At 44.0% G+C, this 24,910-nt stretch overlaps 2 protein-coding genes across 4 annotated transcripts in view; one reads left to right on the top strand and one right to left on the bottom strand.

Annotated features, from left to right (window-relative positions):
- CCDC148 (coiled-coil domain containing 148) overlaps positions 1 to 16,298 on the top strand; it is a 78,888-nt gene extending 62,590 nt beyond the window's left edge. For all 3 annotated transcript variants that reach the window (XM_055812819.1, XM_055812817.1, XM_027785233.2), the window contains 4 exons: positions 1,216 to 1,334; positions 7,568 to 7,685; positions 10,283 to 10,423; positions 12,401 to 16,298. In XM_055812819.1, the coding sequence (XP_055668794.1) occupies positions 1,216 to 1,334; positions 7,568 to 7,685; positions 10,283 to 10,423; positions 12,401 to 12,547 (525 nt within the window). In that variant the 3' untranslated portion in view covers positions 12,548 to 16,298. The remainder of the gene's footprint in view (positions 1 to 1,215; positions 1,335 to 7,567; positions 7,686 to 10,282; positions 10,424 to 12,400) is intronic.
- Positions 16,299 to 17,637: 1,339 nt separating this feature from the next.
- On the bottom strand, positions 17,638 to 24,313 carry UPP2 (uridine phosphorylase 2). Its single transcript, XM_055812139.1, is given in 6 exon segments — positions 17,638 to 17,682; positions 18,073 to 18,248; positions 18,722 to 18,828; positions 22,237 to 22,388; positions 23,458 to 23,575; positions 24,222 to 24,313. Coding segments are annotated over 6 exon segments (624 nt in total). The 5' UTR covers positions 24,248 to 24,313.
- Between the last annotated feature and the right edge of the window lie 597 nt (positions 24,314 to 24,910).

The following is a 24,910-nucleotide window of genomic DNA, read 5'->3' as shown; positions in this document are numbered from 1 at the left end:
TTTTTGTTGCCATTTCATGAAATTTTTCCGATGTGAGATGATTCCATAAATAATCTCATTATAAGAAATTACCTGTGTTTTGGGAGGTAGAATAAGTTCTCAGACCTTCAGAGGAACTTTATGCATTTAAATATAAAACCAACAGATTATGGAGGTATCATTTCAATTGCTTTTATAATTAATTTTAGAATTAATGTTTTCTTAGTTTTACATTACATTTCTTAAGATTTTCTTAGATTTATATTAAAATTTGTAAGATTTTCTTAGATTTTTGCATCTTTTTCTAAAGCTTCTATTCTCTGTTTTTCCAGCTGTATTTGAAATTTTGGAAACTTAATGCTGCTTGGTCAGTGAATTCCAAATGGCAGCACTCGGGACATGGTTTAATGGTGGACTTGGCAGTGTTAGGTTTATGGTTGGACTGGATGATCTTAAAGGTCTTTTCCAACCTATATGGTTCTATGCTTCTGTGATTTGTAATGTATGTCATGGCAAAGTGGGAATTACAGCTTTGCTGCAAATTCCAGCAGTTGTCCTTGAAGACCTGCCCTGGTTTTAGGAACGGAATCCTGTAGAATTTATTCAAGTGGAGAATTCAGAGTTTCACTTCAGCAATATTTACTTTAAATCCCAATTCCTCATTTTACATGCAAAACCCCCTCATACTTTTCAGGTAAGCTTCCCTGCTCAGATTTCACCATCCTGCTCAAGGCCTTTCTTTCTCGCTCAGCTTTGGAAAGGCTTCATACTTACATCAGGAGTGCTCATGTGCTTCTCCCTGTTCCTCATTAGGCTCTCCAGCCAAAACGAACCAGGCTGGTGTGGAACCAGCTGTCTGAGCTAACCTGGGAGATGTTCACTCAAGGAACATTCCCTCACACGAGCAGCATAGTTGAAGGTGTTGATGGCAAAGTAGGAAAGGAAGGAGCAAATGAAAGTAGTAGTCTTTAGTTTGCAGTTGAAAGTAATATTCAAATTTGTTTCCATGGTCTGATTATACTGTTTCTGTTGTGGGGGCTCCACACCCGGTTCTTCTAATAAATCTTTTGTTAGCCCATACTATTCTAAAAGATAAATTTTATTCTTAAAAATTCAACGCTGGATTTTCTTTAACTGAATGCTTATCTTATTTTCTTTGTTTTCACTACCTAATGATTGTATTGTTTGGCTTGTGAATGATTGTTACTTTGTTTACTGTATTTGTTCAAACTCTAGGTGAAGAAGTACCGGGCTGAGAAACAGCTCAAGTGGCAAGAACAGGAAGAGAAAGATCTACAACATCTGAAGGAGTTAAGAAAATTAATGGCTGAACAAGCAGTTAAAGACAGAGAAAGGTAAAAGAAATTAAATGTGAATGCCTATAGTGTCAATAGGAATGTCTTATAACCTAATTTGCTTTTATGTTCCAACTTTCTAAGAGATAAGTAATTTTTTTGTATTCCTTTTTGGCCATTATCCCAGTCTATACACTTAGTCTATACACTAAGGCTGCGTCATGATTGTATCCTGGATGCAATTTATTTGTTAGTTTGAATTAATTCATATCCATCAAAGCTTTAGACCTTTGTAAGTGCTAAACTGCTGTAATCACAATAGGGTACACACGTTAAAACCAGCTCCCTTTGTGGTTTTTTAATTGTAGCTGGGTAAATTCCCACTTTGAAAAATTATTTATAATCACGTTTGGCTTTTTGAGAGGCAAGCAAGAGGAGCACATTAAGCACTTAACAGCCTCAAAGGTGTTTATTATTCTTTTAGAGAATTTAGGTTTTAAACTGTTCATCTAGTTGTAGATACTTTTTACCTGTTTGATGTAATTTAGGACTTCAGCCTGCTAACATTTGAATCCTTGCCAAGTCTTTGTTACAGAACGTGCCCTTCAATGACCTGTTAAAGAAATACTTGATTTCATAGAGGAGTTCCTCTGCCACAGAGGAGCATAAAACCCCCTGTATGTAGTCTGGTTATAATTGCTCTCAATTCAGAGGCTTACCTTTCTTTTCATAGAGGGACCCACCAAACTGCATAGACCAGATATGTAATTAAAATAGGGTTAAAGTACCATTGGCATTAGAATATTAAACTTGGTCTTAAGCATTCTGTGGGAAACGCTACTTTGATCTTACTTTGTTGTGATAACTTGCTGACAGCTAAATTGAAATGTCTGTATCTTTATGCTACAAATATATTTATACCTTCCCTTAAACATACCTGCAACAATTCTAGCTCATAGCAAAAGAAACATGTTCTTTTGTTATGCTAATAAATGTTGCAGAATAAAATATAAGGGAATGGCACAGTTCATTGAGGAATGCAGGAAGGAAGTAATCACATCTTCAGGCTATTATGAATCAGAAGTTGGTAAGTGCTTAGCATTATGTTTCCCAGAATTGGCGTACTGCACAAAATAAAACAGTTTAAAGAAAAATGCTTACTGTTTGTGTAGATTAATAATTCTTTGAAATTACTTAATGCTTTTCATCTTCAAAGCCTACGGAAACATTAATCAAAGAAGGGCAGAGAGATGTTACTGTTATTAGGTGCTGTAGTGCTACAAGCATGGTATAAGGCATTTTAAAATGTGTTGTACTGAACTAAGGTAGACACACTGGCATAATGGTTTCGCAGCGTGGAACTAGAGTCCTGTATGAACTAGTAGTATTCTTACACGTTTCATCTGTTGCAGCACATAAATTGGTTTTGAGTCTTTGCAGAACTGATAATGACACAGGCGTGTGCCATGATCATGGCACAAGCCAATACCACATTTCTGATCTGACACGTTTTCAGGCTTTCTGGGGAAAGGAAGAGATTTTTGGATCCTGAGCTGACTGGCTATTTCAAGTACAAGATACATTCTGGATAGTGCATAGAATTTCTAATAGGTACAATAAGAAACTTAAAAAATGGTCTGCTCTTATCCTGAATTGCTTTTACAATTAATTTAAAATTAAGTAATCAGATTTATAAAAAAGAAAATTATCACTGTGGCGCTGTGTTTATTCCGGTCTCACTTTGTAATTGCAAGATGCTGAATAGCCAAAGCTATGACCAGATCAAAGAAAAGGATTAAAAGGCATCTGAAACTGGATGTAGAATTTCAGGTGACTGAGTCCAGCTTTGCCTTCCGCAGCTCCTCTGGTTAGCAACTATCTGACAGTGGAGACATGTAACTGACTGGACCTTTCATTTTTTGGCCTGGAAGTTCCTAGGTAGCTGCAGCTTTATGTTCTGTGCGTGTCTTAGAACTGTTGTCTGCAGAGCAGCTGGCTAGCCTGCACCTGCCGAAACCCCCGTGGGTTTAAGTTTATGTAAGTTCCCATAGATGCTGAACAAGTAAAAGATGGCCAGAGTAGTGAGTGCATCACAAAATCCTAAGAAGCCATGCTGTCTGCACTCAGAAACATGGGAGAGGGGAAGAGGATTGTGCTGTGATTTCTGCTCCAAGCACGATGTCTATTCTGTATTAATTTTTTAACCAGCAGTCATTTTATAGTCATTTTACAGGGGCTGAGGTAAGAACCAGGTCTGCCCAGATCCTGTCAAATGCCCCAACAAGTAGTCTAAAATCAAACTCCTTTTTTGCTTTCCTCTGCGCTCATTCATTCTGTACTGTTTGCTGATAGTGGCCCAGCTATTAAAACAGAGGTGGAGGTTCCCTCCTTACCTAGAGTGTTGTATATTCTCACTGATTTTGATGCTTGCTGATAATGCAGAAAATGCAGATTTGAACTTCTTCAGCTTAAGAACCTGAGACTAAAACTGTCCAAGCAAGAGCTCTCATTACTGGTGTGTATCGTAAAAGGTCTGGGCTGGCCACATTTGAACAGGAAAGTTGAGAGTTCTGATCCTTTTTTAAATAAAAATTAAAAGTTTAGTAGATGACAGCCCCAGAGAGAGAAACGCTCCAGAAACACAGCAGGTGCTAAATAAATGGTGTGTGTTCTCTTTACTGGTGTTTAGTCTGACTTAGCCCCATTAAGCTGGGGTAGCTGGTGGGACCATGTCGGGGGTAAGAAATTAGTGGTGGCAAGATACATTTGCATGTGGCCCACTGAAAGTAGAGACATAAGCACAGATGTACATCTACTGCCCTCAGTCCTTTATATGTCCATAGGTTCACACGTTCAGCTGTTCTGCATGTCTCAAGTTAGGTCTACATGCCTATGTCTTTAGGACACTGAATTACAAGATTTCTTTTAGTGCGGTATCAAGAATTACGAACTGCATTTGAGTCTTACTGTGCTTCAAGAATTAGCATCTGCAAGGGCAGGTGTTTGTCTGTTGCTAACAGTCCACTTCTCCCTTTTTTGATCCATGCAGTGCATTTCAGTCGGGTCCTCCATCGGGTCCCTTAGGTATGGAATGGATTGAATATACATGAAATATTGTAAAAGAACGTATCCCACCTACCTACCCCAAGCAATAGATATGGCATTATTGCTGCAGGGTGAGAATTAAATTGGCGTGAAATTGCGCAGATATTTTCATTCATGAGAAATATTTGAAATTAGTCTATGAGAAATAGACTGGCACAGTCCTGTTCTGCGGAGAGACAGCGAGTGGGAGGCATCTGTAGGCGTTTTCACCCAGCACCTGTACTGCTGCCAGTCCTGGCCCTGAATTCAAAGGGCAGGGGTGGGAGAGTTGGAAGGAAAGGATTGCTCATTGCATGAATTTTGTCTGACTAACCATCAGAAACGGCGCGATGGCAGCTGCTTGCCGTGCAGCTCTGTTTATCACATGCCGGGGGGAAAGGTGCTTGTGTATCACATCTCTCCCTTCCCTTGTGCTCTCTGCAGCAGCTCCTCCCTGGGACTGCGTGCAGACGGCCTTTCCTCCCTCCCCTCTTGCCCTGCCACAAGTTTTTCCCCTTCCTGAAGCAAATCTCTCACCAACTGCCCTGAAACCTCCCGCTCTCTCATCAGTGCTGCACGCTGAGGGGACACAGAACAGAAAGGATCCAGAAAAACTGTGGGCAAATCGTGGGGTGTTGAAGCCGTTCATGCGGCTGGGCAGGCAGGGCTGTTGCTGGGGTCGATGCCCACAGCAAGGGCGGCTGCCCTTGCGTTCGGGGGGGCCCGCAGAGCCCCCCGCCCCTGCCCCGCCGTGCAGCGCAGCCTGGGGGGCAGAGGCTCTGGGTGAGAGCTAGCGGCTGCTTCGCAGATCTGATCAGCGTGTCAGGCACTTGCTATCGCAGGTGCCTCGTGCCTTGGCGGCATCGTGCATCACTGCGGCCTCACGGGTGGAAACACCAGCAAACCTCCCTAGCCACTGCGATCAGGCTTCCAGCTGTTTATGTCAGATTTATTCAACTGACAACAGTGAACAGGATAAGCTGTGATACAGGGCAAAAAAGCTGCCTACGTTATAACCCAATTTTTTAAAGTATTGCTAAAGCTTTCATAATAAACCTAGTAGTCCATTATTTCCTTTTGAATATTTATGAGGCAGCATCTGAAAGCAGAGTTTTAGTGAAATTATGCTTATCAAAAATTACATAAATGTGTACCCACAATACTTCAAAAAGGTAGCTTTACTGAAACTAATCAGCTAAGCTCATTTTTCAGCCGGTGACTTCTTAAAGTTGTTACTTACTGTGGTACTTAAAGTCAAAATTGAGTATTAAGACATTCTAATTTTGAACTTTTCTACAAAATTAAGTTTACTTTGAAGAAATAGTAGCTAAAATATTACTAAACATAATAGAGTGAAAGAGAATCAACAACTAACTCTGCATGTGGACACTGTGAAATCACAGCTCAAGTAAACATTTTAATAAAAGTATTGGAAGGACATTCCGAATTAGGAACACCATGTACGATTGAATACATATTTACAAGGTTCTCTGCCTTCCCTGAGTGTTGATTTCTCTCTGCCATTGCCATCAGACAATTAAAATTTATCTTTGTTAATACTGGCCTTGGTCTCTCCAGCATGAGGAAGATGATGATCTTCTTAAAGTAATGTAATCACAGAAACATGAACCTTCTTCTTAGGAGCAGCAAAATCAGGATGCAAAGTCCTTGCTCTTCCCTGGTCTGCCTAGCAGTTACTTTGGCCATCAATTGCAGTCGCTTATACATTATTGTATACCTGTTCAAATGGGGTGTGGAAATGCCATAAAATGTTTCTACTTGCATACATGAAGACTTCTGTAGTAGAGAGAAAGTGTTTCAAATTTAGACCTGGGTGTGTGCCCCTCAGTTTTTCTTCTTGGTAATTTACAGAAGCTTCCAGGGTACTGAATTTCATATTTGATAAACTGGAGTATTTTAGAAATGTATCATAGTAGTCAGCTCAAGCAGAATGAAAGGTTTCCAGTATAATACATTTTTGTCATGTTTTCAGAAAAATATAAGTATCTGCTTTTCATTATTTTTTCTTCATATGAAAGGAAGATGGGGCTTTTTCCCTGGAACAAAATTACTTTGGAAGATTACTACTGTAAGCATTCATCTGCCTAAACTACAATGGCTAATTTAAGAAACTGAGAGCCTCTCTGGGGCACCCTCAGGCAGCTTTGTACCACTGTCTTGGGAAAAATTTGTTTGTCCTGATAATTGTTATTGGATTATTGATGTAGTGGTCTTTTCTAGCTACCAACTGTATATTTAGTTCTGATTTTTGGAGTTTATAGCACAAGTTATAGAATCCTTTGAGCTTACTAAAACTTTGAGAGTAAGAAAATAAAAATACATGTTTTATTGCAGCTGAAGCAGCTCTTTCTTCTCCTTATCTCTAAAGGCAAGTTAAAATTTGAAGAGCAAAAGAAGGATAATTCTCTGAATGCAAAGCCTGGCAATGGGAACTCCTGTATAAGGACTATAAAAGTGACATACCAAAGAATACCCCACAGCTTTGTAAGAAGCAGTTTGGCAGTGGACTGAGAGTTACTAGGAAATACAGTTATGGTAGTGCTATCAGGGCTATAAAAGCCAATTGCGAAAAATTGACCAGCAAAAATAATGCCGTCGATAAAGTTTCAGGTTTCCTTGTGCTAACTTTCACTTTTTTCCTTTTGAAGAAGAATGTAATTCTCAAGGTTTTTTGCTTCTTCCAGTGACAAGATTGGGAGCGATATGTTTCTTTTAATGGAAAGGGTTATAGGAAGGAGTTCTTCTGCCATACACAGATGTCAGAGAACATTTCTTCTTGGCAAAGAATATGGTGGCGGGGGGAGGAGGGGTGGGGAGGGTAGCAGGACTATATAAAGCATGCTGGAGAGAATCTGCCTTCTAGAAAAGAAACCTGAAAGGTTAGCCAAGTTATTTAAAACAAAGAAACGGGAAAAGAACCCTAAAACCAAATAAATAAAAAAAATCTCCCCAAAACCCGCTTCCCCCCAAAACCCCAAACCAAACTACTCCAACAAAAACAACACATTCAAATGAAAAGGCTTTTTTTTTTTTTTTTTTGCATTTTTCAGCTGTTCGGCTGAACCACCATAGTATTATTACATAGATATAGAAAACATCAGACTAGTTTTCAAACTGAAATATCATAACAGAAATCTAAAATTACAGTTGACCCCTTTTTTTCCATTTGTATGTATTCTGTTTTGCAGGGTAAAGTATAGACAAGCATTACTAGAAAGACAGTTGCTGGAGAAAAAGGAACTGGCACTTCAAGAAGCACGTGAAGAAGAGAAAAAAAAGAAACGCCTTGAAGCACTCCGACAACAGGTGGCTTTATCTCCTGCATACAGTATTTTCATATACAGTAATGATATAAACACATACTGCCGTATTATGAAAGATAAAAAGACCAATCGATCAAAAGCAAATAAACGAAGATGTTGAAATGCACTTTTGGTCTTACTTTAACAGTAATTCTGTCATGTTATAAATCCTGTGTGCTTTGTAACTCTGACAACAGGAACCTTATGATGTTAAGTCGACTGTAGAAACTGGATATCTGAAAATAGATTTTTTTTCTGGGTTGGATGTGATTTCTCTTTTTCTTTTTTCTTTTTTTCCTTTAGGAATCATAAATCTGCCTTGAATATTAGGCAATATTTTTGAGTAATTTAAATTCTGAAAACTTACAGACCTTGGACAACTTTTCTTCAGAGAGAGGTTTAAGTGTCTGTGAAACTTTTGCACATTATTTTAAAAAGGACATCCCAGAAAATGCTTGCTAATGTTTGTCATAGTAAATATAGTGGTTTTGGTTTGGTTTTGGTTTCTTTCCTGCTGCTGACTTTCGGAGGAGGAATTTTAACTTCACTTACATTTTTTATCTAATCCTCCTTATTTTTTCCTCCAAAGATTAAAAAGGAGAAATCTAGAGCTCACATTCTTTACACTCCAGGAACTGCAGCCTAAATGTGCAGGCAAAGGAAAATGAGGGAGGGAGGAAAGGTGCTCTTCAAACGCTTTTGATTTTGGATAATTTAAATGGCACTAATGTAGCAGCTTTCTCCCTAGGACTACCCATGGTTAAAAATATGGTATTTGATGCAGGCTTGACCTCACCTTCAGCACATCCTTTGGCTTCAGGATTAACCATCCCAGAACCATGTGCATGCCAGTGAAATTCTTTCTCGGTCTCTCATGGACTGTTTGTGGCCTTATAAGTGCTTTCACTTCAGCATTTGGGTGTGCAAAGTCAAGAAGAAAGAAAAACATAACAGAGATTAAATACCCTGAGCCATCTACTGTGGGAGAGCTGAGCGTAGCAGGAATAAATAGACCTAAGGGATCATTGGTCTGTTACTTCAGTCATTTTTTTAAACTGTTGAACTCAGGCTCATTTCCATTCAATAATGCTTTATTTTTAATAATCTGATTCAATTAAATGTTTTGCAGTATTAACAGTGTTATTTTAGCTTGTCAATGCATTTTTAATAATAACCCTGTTATGTCTTTTCTAAGTTACTGGTTGAATTGCATTATCTTTCGCATCAGATTTTACAAGAGACTGGTTGAGTCGTGATCTGTTGATCCCTTCTAACCGACCCCATTCTCTTACTGAAGTAGAAAATGCTTCTAGAATGGCCTTTGACTAGGACAGTAGGCTTCCCACTTCGTTACATATTTCTAACCAGTATTTGTTCCCTGGGTTTCACACTAATGAAATACTGCTTCATAAATTATGCCGCTTGGTTGTATGTGGGGAAAAAAAAAAAAGATCTTTACTGAAGTCATCCAGTCTGTGTATTTTGACAGCCTGTAAATACAAAGGTGACATTTTATTAAAGAGATGGGGGGCGGGGGGGGGGAATTATCATACACAATTAAAAAAAAAAATTTTTTTTGGTTTAGCCATTCAGATGGTGTCCCAACTGATTATTTTGCTTATGCATCTTTCTGTATTTTACAAAGTAGTATTAGCCTGTCTGTATCTGAATATTTTGACACAAAGAAAATAAGCAATGAAAAAAGGTTGACTCTTGCACAATATAGTGTCTGAGAGAATCTTTGATACTCATCTAGCTGCAGGAAATTAAACACTTAGAACAGATACACTTAAGAAAAAAATCCTGTGGCTTATCTCTCAACGTTGTTGTCCATGACTCTGTAAAGATTGTGAACTTCAGATCTGAACACCTCTGTTTCCATCAGAAGACAGTTTGGACTTGCAGGAGTTGTGGGTATTGCTAAATTATGAGTCTGCTGGTTCCATTTGGTTACTGGTTTTGAACATCCGAGCCCATGCCAATCTCTGCTAGAGAGCCGAGGGTGCTGTTGCTTCTCTCTTACACCATCCTTGCGGAACCAGGGCTGCCTCCGCAGCCAGGACCACGCGCCGCTCCTACAGTGCAAACATCAGTGGTGCACGTTTGGGACGTGCTGCTTTCTGGGAGCCTAAATCTTACTGTAAGCTTATTGCCTACCAGGAGTATGATGAGGTAGCGACATAAACTCTCTCTTGATGGAAACGCTGTCCAGCTTTAAAGTTTGTTTTCAAGGACTGACAGCTGGCATTCATAATATGCGGGTTATTCTGTGTTAGGCTTGCCCACATAGCAGGCAGCTCACTCTGAAGCAGTTCTGGGCATGCACAGTGCTGTATTAAGTCCAGCCAATTAAACTGTCTCCATTGGGAAACAGGAAAAAAATCTCCCCGATTATTATTCTCTGTCAAAGTGGTTTTACTCTGGATTCAAGTTTTAAGCTTTACAACTTCTGTATATGGATACAAGGTGGTTTAAGACAACTTTTGAAATTTTTAAACCAGGAAAATGATTCTGTTCTCAAGGGATGTGTTATTGCTAATCACCTTTTCTCACCTTAGGTCTACATAGAGGTAATTGTTATTTTTGTATCATGTATTTTAGGTTGCCATTGCTGCAAAATCAGATCCGGCTAGAGTAGTGGCTGATACGGTGGCATCTAAAGCTCGGATGGGCATTGGGACCAAAGAAGAGTTTGGTCTTCAGAAGCCACTGTTTAAGTTGCATACGTACAGTGAACAGCAGGTAAGTGTCTGTAATCATACTGTATAGTTTACTGTATGCACATATATCTTAATAGCAGTACATGATAGTAATGCTAATAATATATACTAAATAGCAATATTAACAGTAGAATATAGAATAGATAGAATATATAAAACCATAATGAGCAGTGGGTGGGGTAAAATCTCTCTGACCCAATGTAGATGCTGGAGCAACAAGCGTGGGCCACAAAGGTCCATCCAGTCAGGTCCAGTGCAGGGCTCCCGGGCTGTCGCTGAACAGCATCTCCCACCACTGCTACCAGAGAGAGGACACTGGGCTAAAGGTGTCATTTGGCACTTGTGTGTTTGCCAGGCATTTTGCCTGATCTGTTTGCTATTTTATTCATTTCAAAACTCACCCCTTTTACATTTTTATGCATTTATTTAAAAGAGTGCCTCCTTTTCACCTCCAGTTAGTGTCGTAGTATTTGAAGCGAACTGACTCAGCGTTTAAGTTCTCCTGACTGTATACAAAAAAGCTACGTCACAGGTAGCTTAAATATGAGGGGTTCTTTTTTTCTTGGAAGATTATGCACAGCACAAATCTCTTCATAAGCTGGAAGCTGGTGTCTTGACTGTCTTTAACACTATTGCTGGATTGAAGATCAGTTGGAATGTGATAAGCAAGGGGTAAAGGAGAAGAAATCAGTGAAGTGTAAATGAAGTAGGAAACTGAAGTAACTATACTCCTGTTTTCAGGTCACTTGGATTGCTGAGCACAGTGCTAGCTCAATTTCAAATGGAAGTAAGCAACACGGGGGAGGATTTTTTGATTCCCTTACTGTTCCCCATCTGCTTAGTCTATGCATTTGAAATTATACCCACTCTGGAATTTGAAAATTACGTTTACAGAAAGAGAACTGCTATGATATAATTCTATGGTGTAAAAACTTTCTTTTAGCACTGAATAAACTGAAATGTAACAATGTCTATTAACTACACTTGTCCAGCACTTCCCATTTTAAGACATTTTAAAGCTTCTCAGGTTTGGTAAAGGAGAGATGTGGTACAAGAGATGTAGGTTTTGTTTGACTATTAACATCTACCGAGATCTGACTGATGTATGAGGTTCTGAAAAGCCTTACCTTAAAAATGCGCTGAACATGCATATTTGGGATTGATACCTGAATTCTCAGAATATTCTTCCTGCTTCAACTCCAGGCAGGTTTTGGTACTGCTCAGACTGCAGTACGTGATTCCTGCTAAGCATATGAGCATGCTCCATCCCAGAGCTGCAGTGGTCATGGATAATGTTCCCCATTGTTGGTCTTCCCAGCAGCTCTGGGCGCTGTGGCAGGTGATGCTAGAACTGAAGGCAATGGGAAACTCTCACGTGCACTTTCAGCGCTCCCTCACTGTTGCCTCCAGAAGAAGGATTTGAAAGAGGCTTGCAAATTTTGCCAGATAACCTTTTGACAAATTCAGGAGCAATTTCCTTGGGCATTGATTGTCATTACGTAAAATGGAAGTGGTGCGGCCATGTGGTCACAAGGCAATGCTGTGAGAAAAATCACAAACATGTTTGAAGCACTTAGATCGTATAGAAACAAACAGGAAGGGATTAAGTGTCTTGTGCTGAAAGCAGGGCTGTATTGATGCAGAACAGTAGAGAAGTCAGCAACTCTTCAGTGAGCAAGCTGAATTAAAAGTCACTCAGTTTCTCATCAACCCTTTGAGTTTTGCTGAGGAGTGACAACCAGGGCTCTTTGTTAAAATAGTTTGTGATCATTAATATTAAAAAGGATAATATCAGGATGTGTGCAGTGTAATAAGGCTTGTTCACTGTAGGGTTTCTCTGCTTTTGAAGGCTTTCTTCTATGACCATAATTTTCTGACTTTCTTTTAAAACTTTCAAAATATATAGATCCACAGATAACTTGTAACATAACATACACTATGTGTATGAGGAAAGTATTTTTTTGTTTCTATTTATCATTGCTGTGGTTTATTTTAACAGGTCATTTCTGACCCTCGACTTCGTGTTGAGCTAGCTCTTCGAGAAGCTGGACTTCATAAAACACTTTATGCAAAAGAGATTTTACCAAAAATTCCTCCACTGAAGCTTCCAAGAAGAGATATGGAATCTACAGTCTTTAAAACGTAGAGCATCTCTCTCATATCAAGAGCAGAGAAGCTTCAGGGGTATTGTCTGACCTATAATGTGAAAACTTCAAATAAAATCCCCATAGGCTGTGCCATAGAGCTACTTGGTTCTCAGTGTGTGCAGTCATTCAGAAAAGCAGTGTGCCTTGCTCGTGCAATGCTAACCATTTTACACCTGTCTTGGTGAAGATTTTATCGAGGCTGCTGTAGTGTAATTCCCTGCGTCTGTTTCTGCTGGGGGAAGGACACCTGCACATGAAAGACTCCTTACAGACATTACAGGCCAGTCTGATGTGTAGCATCTTAAGCAGGAACTCTGTTTTTAAATTGGCACCGTAAATCCAAAATAGCTTTGCAGAACAGTCGCATTAGATTATATTATATGTGAATACACCCTGGAACTTTCATTCCAGATTTCTTGAGAATTTGTTTCTTTTAATTATAAAATCTTCATGGCTGTGAATGTTTGTATAACTCCTTGTTTATTGTAAGAAGAAACTTAACCTTTGTCTATATTTAGAAACCAATTTGCTGCATCATATTTACTGCAAATCGGTCATACAATTTCATATTGCAGATTAGTCTTTCAGTATAAATTAGAAATTAGAAATAACATTTCAGATCTGGAATCTTTATATTTTGGATCTGAAACTACTGAACATGATTCTGTTAAATGAAAGGGAAATTGTTGTCATTTCTTTTTTTAACTGATTATGTTTTCAAGCCTTACATAAGATGAGTGTAAAAGGTATGTGAACAAATTACAATTAGCAGTTTAACCAAAAATTTCTAAGGACAATGAATGTCAGAAAGATCTGAACATCCACAGTTTCGTATCTAAGTAATGATAGGAACTTCATTAATGTAGCATTGTGATGCCCTGTAGGTCTTATTGGATCACATACCTACGCTGCCTTGTGAAACGCAGTAATTCCTCACTGTTGAGAGGAGAGGCTGAGGATCGGGGTGGAGGGAGAGCCCTGTCTGTGCTCCCCCAGCAAACACCCAGAGAGTGTTTTTACTGCTGGCCACTACATGCTACCTCCTTACCCAGCACAGCCGATGGGCCCTCTTCTCCTGACACCTCCACACCAAATGTTTTGCAGTCAGAGACAAGCAATGGTAACTTCTCACACCTCAAACCGAGAGTAACATAGGCAAAACCTTGCAGGGTAAGCCTGACCTCAGCAGGTCCCTGAGAACCTGGGGAGGGAGGTTTGCTCCCACCGGGGTGCTCACGGGTGCAAAGCCAGAAGCAGACGGAGGCTCTAGGAAGGGTGCCTGGAAGGTGGGGGAAGAGCTGGCACAACAGACCTGCTGAGAGCAAGAAAGTTTAAAACCAGGAGCAACACAACCTGAGTATTGAAGCTAAGTTCTTTTAACGGAGGAGAAATGCTACAGAGTGTGCCCGAAAGCTGTGGGAGCTGTACATCTTCTGGATTTAGCTTTTCCGTATTTGTGCTAAAATTACAATTCTGCATATATTTGTGCATTTTATTTTGGTATGTCATTTGGGGTAACATTATTTTTAAAACACACTTGGCCAGCTTCACAATTTGTTGGATGTTCCTGCAGGGGAGACCAGCATTGCTTTTCTTCTCCTTTGGAGACCAGATTGGCTGCTAGACTGCTTCCCAGAAATGGGAGATTCCAAACTTAAGGCAGTTGAGGGGCTTTTTTCTTGCATTTAAAAGCAGATCTACAAGATAGTTTCAGTGGTGCAAAATCATTTCAGATTATAGTTGTCATCTTTTATAAATACTGAGACATACATGAAAAAAGAGTTTAAATGAAGCAGCTGTTTGTTTTTGAAATAAAGTGCACTGAGTTTTAGGCAGTGTCTTGCAATTGTATCCACGTCTGTTGCTTCTCAGGGAATAGACTGAGTAGAAGTCTGCTTACACCGATGAGGCTGTGTCAGCTCACTGCAGCCATGAATCGGGGCTCGTTCTTGATACGGAGAGCCCAGAGTGAGGCTTTTTAGAGGGATTTACGTGTAACAGTGGAGAATGAAAAACAAGCAGGTCCCTGAAACTGGTTTCAGGTATTTTGCTCAGTTGCTCAGCACACCCAGAGGCTGCTCTTGCCAGGAGAGCTCCTGCAGACCCCCTTGGCCACCCTCCCTGGCCTGGCCACGCTCCTCTCGTGTGCTCCTCCTGCGGGAGTGGGGTGGGTTTGTCTTTGTCTTCCTCTTCCTCACTTAGCACTGTTCATGAGAGATGATCAAAACCCTTCAGGAAGTGAAGGTGCTTAAAATGACATTTGTTTTCGTGATAAATGCCATCCACCCTTTTTTTAAAAAAAATGAAATTTTGCAAGTTATTTTTGTGCAAAAATGTATGAAATTACTCGTACATGAAAACAGTAATTTAGAAAATGTTAATGGGAAATAGACTTCTCAACCAGCATCCCTTGCAGCCCTACTTTGTTGGTTGTGACTTGGTAAGGGTAACCGTTCCGAGCTCAGCTATCCTTTATGCCAGTGTATGAAGTGTATGCAGTTTGATGGGCAATCTGATTTTTTTAAAGCCTGGGAAAACCTTCTCTTTGAAAATTATTTGGTTTCAAGATACACTACTTCTCTGTCAATTCTGGTAGTCAGAAAAGTGGCTGAAATGTGAAATAGTGCCCAAAAGTCAAGTACCCAGCCGGCGCAAGATCAGTTGGTGCAGTATCCAGCTGCTGCAAAACATTTAAAGTTTGTGCCAGCTTATGTGCACATAACCTTATATGCACATTTACATGTGTATTTATAGAAAAAGAAAAACATAACTGATTTGAGTTCTGACCCCTCTGAGAATAGAGAGGGCTTTGCAGTAATGGTCAATATTTTGAAAAGCAGTGCACCAAGGACACGCCTTCTGAGCGACTCAGCTGAAGCCCTTCAAGAGCATCAGACTTAGAATGGGCAGCAGAAAAAAACATTTAATGACATAATCATTAAGCTAAAACCAAAATGAGAAAAACAAGAGTCTCTTCACTGGACAATGTTCTAGAATATAGAGAGCTCACTGTCTCCTGCAAAGTTGATGACCAAGACTGTGTCGCTGTAAGCTATGCAGAGCAAGCCTCGCCTAGTATATTTTATATATATATAATTTATATTATATAGAGAGATATATGTTATATATATGATTATATTATTTTTTATTTTTATAATTATATATAATAAATATAATAATTGAATTAGGCAAAATGTTAAAAGTATCGTGTTTCTTTTCCCGGAGTGGCTTTAAATTGTTTTCACAAAGGACTTCCGGTGCTTTGCAATTGCTATAGAAGTTTCTTGAGTGGACTTCGGACGTACAGAACTGAGTTGGAATGTGTCCTGGTTTCAGGCTGGGATGGAGTTCATTTTCTTCTCCGTAGCTGGCGCAGCGCCGTGTTCTGGGTGTAGTACGAGTGTAACGTTGATCACACAGCGGTGTTTTAGTTGTTGCTAAGTCATGCTTACCCCAAGGCAAGGGCTTTTCAGTTTCCCATGCTCTGCCAGTGAGGAGGGGCAGTAGAAGCCGGGAGGGAGCAGAGCCAGGACAGCTGACCCCGGCTAGCCCAAGAGCTATTCCATACCATGGAGCATCATGCTCAGTACAGAGTCTGGGGGAGCTGACCGGGACTGCTGGTCGCTGCTGGGGGGCTGGCTGGGCATCGCTCAGCAGGCGGGTGAGAAGCTGCATTGTGCATCACTTGGGGGGTTTCTTGGGCGTTGTTCCTCTCTCTGTTTTCTCCCTTTTCATTACAATTAGTAGTAGTAGTAGTAGTAGTAGTAGTAGATTTCATTGTATTTCAATAAACTGTTTTTATCTCAACCCATGGGTTTTACCTTTTTCCGATTCTCCTCCCCATCCCAGCGGAGCAGGGGAGTGAGCAAGTGGCTGCATGGTGCTTAGCTGCTGGCTGGGGTCAAACCACGACAGAATGGTGGGTTAGATGGCATGGGGAGCGAATGGAGTGATTTTGTTTCCATTCTGGGAGGACACTGGCTCCTGTCCTGGGATTCCTCCCCGTCAGGTTAATATTTGAGCCTAAAATCTGCAATCTCAGAATGAAAACTAGGAACCAATCTCCTTTTCTTGTAAAAAACAGTTTGCTTTTTCATGGCAGCAAACTGAACATGTCCCAGATCAAAGTGCTGGTAAGTTGTTGGAGTGGCTGGGGACCATGACTGCAGGGTGCCCATGCCAGGGGAGCACCCCAGATGGCCCCACACCCTGGAAACGGACCTCTGCCGACGGGAGGAGGCAGCGCGATGACGTGCAGTGGGGTGACAAGAGGGATGCCGAGAGAAACCCACACATTTGGGAGGCAAATCGAGCAGTGCCTGTGTGCGTGGAAGTACATCTGGGAATAGAGGGGCCCCAGGGTTGCTGATGAAGCAGATTTAGGGATGCTGACCAGAGAACGAGTACCTTGGGAATGGACCCTCAGCACTTCTGTAGGTATCTTTAGACTTAGTATGTTTCGTGCTTTTAATACCATTAGTATCTTGAGAACTTCTCCCGTGTTTTTTGATACAATTTTGTTTACCAGAACTCAAATCCTATAATTTTTGGTTCCAAAGGTGTCAAAATTCATTTGGAAGCAACCTTAGTTGTGAACCTTAAGAAATGGATGTGATTTTGGTGGGAAATTCTTCAGGTTGTGGGTTACCCTCCATGAAAAGCCCCTCCACCCAACCCAGGAGTGGTTTAGTTTTACAGCTTGTGGAGACACTTAAAAGATTATTTTCTAGATTATTGCTGTGTGCTGATTAGCAGATGAACATGAACGGTGCAGTCCCTGGCAGTTACGTGACATCAGGGCAAGGTTTTATCAGTAACATGTGCTCCCCTCACTCCCTCTCGAGGATCCCCGAGTGCCCCACACCCAAACCTGCTGCCAGTGCGACGGGGATGGAGCTGCTTCTGCTCGGCCGGGGACAGCCTGCGCAGGGTGGGCTTCCCGCGTGGCCACCTCTTGTGTTCAGACACCCTGGTGTACATCAATTTTTGACAGATCTTTAGATACTGTATGAATGAAAGTCTGAATGGCCTTCATAACAGCAATGAGTAACAGTCACAGTTACAGACGCAGATTAATTTTGCATGTCGTTTACTTGGGTTTCGGCTTTATGCCAAATGCAAAGAGATCTCCATCCTAGAGGATCCCTGTGGACAGGAGAGACCCTAACGGGACAGTCCTTTACAACCACTGGAGACAGGAGTGAGGAGCATGCAGTTCAGTAACACAGCCCTAATTTCTGTGCAAATTTTGGCTGGAGCTTTCCTTGGGTGTGCAAGTGTCTTGGTGCAATTCAAGCCGTACTGGTGGTCTGCAGCTCCTGCACACCAGCGTTCGCTGGATCCAGCCGCCCTACGCAGCTGTGGAGGGCACTCACCTGTGGGAGTGCATCATGTCCTTTTCCATTTCCCAGAAAAAGCTGCGCTGCACCAGCATGAGTAGGTCCTGCACACCTGCTCCCGGTGCGGGAGCACAAACCTGCACTGCACCAGCTGGGACCTGCTGCCCTGTTGCTCTGCTTCTCACCCATCGGTTTGTGGAGAAAAGCACTTTTCCTGCTGGAGGGTGCAGCCCCAGGTGCTTTTGGATGAAGGCTGCGATCAGGCGCTGGGGCCGCTGCTGGCGCTCCCACAGCACCTCGCGGGGCGCCTGGGTCTGGTCCCCTTCCAGGCGGCCCAGGAGGGCCATGCAGCCAACGGCAGCTGCAGGACAGCTGAAGCACTGTGTTACCTTGCGCCTGGTGACAGGTACCAGCTGCCTTAAAGCGCTGCCCTGTGGGGAAGGAGAGGGGCCCTGCTCCCGCTGCCCTGGGGACTCCCTGGGGGACGCGGCTGGAGCCCTGGAGCAGCTGCTGGCTGCAGTGCTGCTCCGCAGGGCCCTCTGCTCGCCCCCCTTCTTCCCCAGAAACATGGGGGGAGGCAGCTATGCCAGTATGGCCAGGACTTGCTTTAAGGACAGGAGAGGGATTGGGGGGGTGGGGGGGATTAAGTCTTTTTTTGGTCCAACGTGTGCTCAGGCCTTCTAAGACAAACTGGTATTTAGCCGCAGTATTTGTTTTAGTGTAGTTTTCTAGTTAAAATCATTGGAACACATTTTTAGCCTTCAGGTTGTCTGAATCTTGGACCAAAGCGAGCCCTCAGGTGGGGTTAAGCCGGGGAGCACAGGAAGGACCCACCTTCCCGGCCCCACAGCCCGCACAGGGCAGCAAATGCCGTGGACTCCATTTCAATGTTCCTCACACCAGCATCATAAGCTCTTTTTAAGTACTCCAACTTTTTTTCACTGGAAAGAGTCTAATCTCCCCTGACCTTGAAAGGAAGCAGAGAGATGTCACTGCCGGCCCTGCGTGGGTTTATGGTTACGGGGAACGGGCTGTAGCTTCAGAAGGCAAACCCAGCAATGCCTACGTTTTGTCTGAGGCTGGTAAAGTTTTCCTTTGAATAGTTACTTAACTCATATTAACTGCAGTGTTTAAAGTCAGTACGCTGTGTCTCTGTATAGAAGAGAAAACTATGCAGGCTATAACATTGGTGAAAAGAATGAGTAAGCCCCCAACTCTTAAGTACAGGGGTACGTTACACTATGTGGGGTAAGACTGCGGCTCCTCCGAGGTCCGTGGCAAATGTCAGCTGTGAAGGCCTGCCGGGTTAAATCCAAGAAATGCCAAATTACTGTTAGAAGAGTCATAGCAAGTTGCAGAACGGGAAAACTGGGGAGCAGAAAACCCCCTTAATTTAGGTTTAATTTTTCTTAAGGAGCTGCCATGGACGTCAGGCAGCTGAGCCACTTGCAAGTGGCGTTCCCTGCTCCAGTGGCATGGGTGCTGGCCAGGGAGCTGGGTCCCAGGGCATCACCGCAGGCAGGACCTGGAGCCATGCTTGGTGCATCCAGGCATGGGCACCCATCCCGACCCTCTCCTCTAACTTCACTGGTGGCTTTAGCTGTCCTGCTGCCACACCTGGGTCCACTGAGCGGGCACGTGCCTGGTGCGGCTACTCCTCTCGCACAGTCTGTAGTCCTTGATGCAAGTAAAATGTATACCTGCAGCTGCACTAACCTGGGCAGAGTGCTTCGTTTTATTGCTATTCCTACTGTTAATCCTCTCAAATGGCTTTTTGTTTAAATAAAACATGGCCTTGAGCAATACACAGATGGTCGCATTTGCAAACAGATCCAAAGGTTTATAAATAGTCCTCAGATTATTAGTTCTTCATTTATTACATTTCTTCTACTCTGCAATCAGCATTCAATTTTGAAAAGGAAACTGTTCCAGAGTAACTGAAGTTTGTTTACGTAAATGTCACATGCTTCCTGACATTTTTCTAGTGTTTGGTAGTTCTGAAATTGCAATCTTGTTGTAGGAAACAACTCAGCATAACCCATCTGCTAGGCTCTGTGGACGCGGGGCCAATTTCTTTGCCAGTGTGCAAGGTACTGGCCTCCTGCTTTCGGAGGGTCTGTGACTGCGCAAGGCTCCCATGCTCTTTCTTCACCCTTGATCCACCTTTGGCTACAGCAGCACTGGCCTTGCAGGTGACAAGAATTTAACTGCCACGTGCACAAGAGACCAATTAGCAAAAAAATGTCATTCCCCGTGGTGCTGCAGCAGGTGACAGGTACGTGACTGCAGTGAGCTCAGGGTTATGCCATGGCCTCCTTCAGCTGGTGAGGCCAACAGCAAAGTTCTGAGGCAGGGAGAGACATCTCAGGGTCTTTGTAGCCTGCCCAGGTACAGCGTCTAACCCCATGACACTTTTAAGGTTCTTCTTATCAATTGAGCTGGTGCCCATCCCATCAGGCACACAGATGGTGTCTCTCCTTCAAGAAAGGTCTCCATAAATGCATCCCGATGGCTGAATGCTCCAAGACCTTCCCTTTGTGCTGCCCACGCTTATGCCATGTGCCGCCTTCCATTCTTTGTTGTGTCCTGTTCATACTCATGCAGTGGTGAATGTCAGTGAGGACAACCTGAACCTCCACTTCTCCAGGCACCTCCCAGCCCGTCCTCGCCCCCCACCAGGGCACCTCCGCCTGCATCGTTGGGTGCGAAGGGCAACGGGTGGGTGCGTGCCCTTCAGCGAGGGCTGGGGTTTGGGGGTCAGGCATTTGTCATGGGAAGCCTCACACCTTATGGGGCAACTGTCCTGCTTCCCGGTTCACTTCACCCACCCTGGTGCCCCTCCATGCCCAGCTGCCTGCAGACACTGGGCTTGGCTGGCACCCCCTGCTCCCCACCTGCTGCCAGGGCTCGTGGTGCCCGGCTGCCCCGGCCCCGCTGCTGCTCCCCCGGGCTGGTGGGTGTTCTGCAAATCTCAAGCTGCCGAGGCTGCCTCTGCTTTCTGCCCAGTGCTCCTTCACGTCATCATCTTCGGTTTCTGCTCCATCACCCAAACTGACATCCTTTTCTCGGCTTTACCTTGACAAACAGAAGGCATTCAGTGGTGTGGGGTTTGATTTTTGCCATGAAACATGCCTCAGTTTTTTGGGTTTGCTATCTTTTTTTTTTTTTTTTCAAAAACCTGAAGGAAGCATATGTAAAGAAGCACAACTAGTTTAACATATGCAGTCGGGTTTTGCTTTGTGTCTTTTCATTTGGCTGTGAGACTGATGGTCTATTAGGCTTGTATCATGTTTTAAATATGAAAACTTTTTGCAGGTTGTTATTCTGGAACATCAGCCTGACTTATTTGCCAATGCCTAAAAAATTTATTCTCATTGTAAATATTCAAAGCAGGAAACCGTGTTCCTGCCGCTGGTATGTTTGAGTTCGTTTGTGTCTCTAAGCAACTTGCAAAAATGTGATGTTGGCAGCTGCTCTGCACAAAGCATGTTGGGGGAGGCTGGCTGCGTGCTCTGCCCTGAGTCCCCTCGCAGGGATGAGCCTGAGGGTTGGTGGCTTCTGCATTGGTGCAAAAACGGTGTGTGGCCAAGAGCTCAGCATAGGCTTTTCTTCTAGCTGTGTCACAACTGCTGCCAGACTGGGGAGTGGCAAAGCCTGTGCAGGTTTTTTCCCCTTGGGTCCCACCAGTTTGACTCCCTCAGGCTTTCCCGTCACTCAGGTTTGGTTTGGTTTGGTCAGAGGGACCAGCACGAGCTCTGCCGTGTGAGTGATGCTGCCTCCTGAGAATCTGATTTAAGACTGATTTTATGCCTGAAGAAATGATGGCAGCACTGAGCCTTGGGGTATGAGCACTCACCAGTGCAGCCTGTATTTGCCTTTTCCTTTGTGCAGTGCCAAAATTTATGCTTTTAAAGAATAATTAATAATAAAGCAAGGTTTTCACTTTAGAGCTTGTGTCAATGTGGGAAATGGTCTTTGCCTCTCAAATTGCCAAACTGCTGAACTGAGCGAAGTATGCACATGTTCATTTTTAATACAATGCTTTTTAATCTGGACATGTAGGGTGCCGAGAAATACCATTCAAACAGAAGAAGCTTTACCATGGCTGAAAGGTTGCACTGATGGTAATGGCTGAAAACTGAAAAGAGGAAAAAAATCTGTCGGTGGGTGTTGCAGGAGGCAGAGGTCGTGCTGGCCACCCACCTCACCGTGTGGGGAGCCAGGGCCCCCATGCCAGCCCGCTGCAGGACCGCGCTGGCAGCAGCAGAGCCTGCGTCAGGGCCTGCTGGCAGTGCCCGAGGTGGAAAGCGCGTGTGGTGCAGTGTGGCGCGGCACGGCACGGTACTTACGCTGATGAGAGCACTGGCCTAGCCCAGTACATGGTGTACGGGTCCATCCCCATGTCTGCCAGGTCCTCCCCATCACCCGTCAGTCCCAGCTGCTAGTGCATGAACTGGGCAAATGCCCTCATCCTCTTCAGGCTTCCACCAACACAGACAAACTGGACGTAAAATATGGACGTGTTGGTGCTTTTTAGCTGAAATAGGTACCGAGATTCAGTCTTAAACTGGCAGCGGTGGGCTGCACCAGACACATCTCCCCAGAGGGTGCAGCAGGATGCTGCTTCCTCTCAGGAAGTCGAGGCGCACCAGAACAGCCAAGGGTCTCAAACCCAGGAGTTAATGCTAAAACCAAGTTGTTACGCCTTTAGGGTTGTGACTATGTTACGTCCAGACAACTGTACAGCTGCACATACTTGGATATCAGTCCCCAGCCAAGAAAATGTAAAATAATTCAGCAAATTTAAACTGTTAGTATTCCTACTGACAGCAAAGCAAAACCAGATGTTAGAGTAGCTTGTCATTTAATTTATTCTATCAACAATGCCAACTGCAATTAGTGAGCACTGCTGATGACACAGAGGCCATAAAGTCAGGGAGGAAAAAGGACAAGTTTTACATATTAAAGGAAAAAATGACATCCTGCCTGAACATAGAGAGGGGGATCAGCATGTGGCTGCAAGGGCAGCGCTGCTGATCCGGCTGCCAACAGCGCAGGGTGCAGGAGCCCACGCGTGGCCGGACTGTGCCAGGCTGCTCGAGCTTTGCGGGACCGCGTCTTTTCCCCTTGTGTCGCTGGGGTAACGCTCTGATTTAAACTGGAAGAAGATGTGGCTGTGGCAGGCTGCTTTTGACAGCAGGTCCTAGCCGAAAATACAACATCCTCATTCCCTTGCCACCAGTAGATGATGATCAGATGCTTTGGAGAAATGCACCCTTCATCTGTCCTCCATCATGGGGGCCAATACAAAATGAGGTTTAAGGGAACTACAGGTTTTTAAAAAGATAATTTTCTGTTGGGATTTCTGCCCAACACAAGCAGGAATGGATGACTTCCCTGCCCAGACTGCTGCAGGTCGCCGAGTCCCTTTGCCGAGCAGCTGTACCCTGTCCATGGCAGCAGCATCTGTGGCAGTGGGGCCCTGGCATGGATGGTAGAGCTGTGGGGCGAGGGGCTGGAGACACCCGCAGGGCCGGGAGCTGCTGCCTTGCTTTTTCACCATTATTTACCTTTATGTCCCCGAACACTGCCAGCAGGTTGCGCGTCTTCGTTCCCAAGTCCAGGTGATACAGGATGTCCTCCTCCATCGAGACCAAGTGTGGGTTTTTAACATGGACGAGCCCACTGCTGCAGGGGAACAGGGCGAAGACAGCTCAGGGGCACCAGGCAGTGTCTGCAGGGACAGGGATAGGGCATGGGGGGGCCTGGGAGCCCTGCAAAGGGGCACATGTGGCCCCAGTGTCAGGGAAGGGATGGAACGGGGACAGGGACGGGGACAGGGACAGGGACAGAGACAAGGACAGGAACAGGGATGAGCCAGCTATGCATGGTATCCAGGATGGCTGCATTTCTGCTGTTGGTAACCTCTTTGACATCTCTTTTGTTATGCCTGCATATTTAGCAAAAAAAGTTTCTCAGTATTTATCATCGATTTTGTCAATGGCAACCTTAGCTCTTTCATATAATTCCGCCAGAAATATCTAGTGGGTAATGTACTGTGCTATTTCGTATGTGACAGCTTCTTAAGCTCTTTGCAAATCAGGATTTTATATTTATATTGTCCCAAATAACTGCCTAGCAGTACAAGTGCAAATTAAATTGAGATTCTGCAGGCAGTGGGAGGCCAGTTTGCCTTCCCTTTCCACCTGCTTTAATAGAGGGAAAGAAACTAAGTAACAATACAGGGCAATGTTATAAATAAGGATTAAACAAAACCTAGAGAACATTTTTCTTGTCTTATTAAAACAAATTCAAACCTCCCCCTGTTACTCACCCGGAGTAACCTATTGTTTTGGTCATAGCGGCTCTACCAGAGTCAGCTGAAAGTGATACCCTGCAGAAAATGTAAGGAAAACACCCCGCTATTTTTTCAGCTGTCAGGTTTTGGAGCTTGAGGAGGTTGTAAGGGGCTCTGCACGGGGTTAAATACCCTCCCTTGCTTTGCAGGCTCCCAAGATCAACAGTGGCCTGTCCCCTCCGCCCGCTTGCCTTTCCCCCATCAGGTGCGAAGGTTTGTTTGCCCCGTGGTCCGTCCCAGACTGGCTGTTTTAGCAGGTGTCACCGTACGCCCCTGCTCGCCTCCCGCCGCCCTGCTGGGGCAGCCGGGGCTGGGGCCGGTGGGGCGGGCGGTGGGCACGGGGCAGGCGCACATGGGTGCCAGGTAGGTGCCTGTCTGTCTCCGGCGAGGGCTTCGTGACAAGGGTTTGTCTGAGTACACTGCCACCACTCTCCTTCCTCGGGGATCAAAACGGCGCTCCCACCCTGGGCACCAGCTCTGGGACGTGCCTTTCTCTGGCCGCATCTGGTGCAAATCTGGAACCACCCTGCCTTTTTCTGGGTGCACAAAGAGTTAATGCTGTGGGCACCCTTGGTGGGCTGTGCGAGGGCTCTGCTGCCTCATTCCAGGGGCTCCCTGGCCCTAGTTTGGTCAGTCGTTCGGTCTGCATGGCATCATCCTGCTGG

The sequence above is a fragment of the Falco peregrinus genome, chromosome 8 (assembly GCF_023634155.1).
Source record: "Falco peregrinus isolate bFalPer1 chromosome 8, bFalPer1.pri, whole genome shotgun sequence".
In the NCBI taxonomy this organism is placed as follows: domain Eukaryota; kingdom Metazoa; phylum Chordata; class Aves; order Falconiformes; family Falconidae; genus Falco; species Falco peregrinus.
The sequence above is the reverse complement of the archived record's forward strand: the minus strand, read 5'-3'. Positions and strand labels throughout refer to the sequence as shown.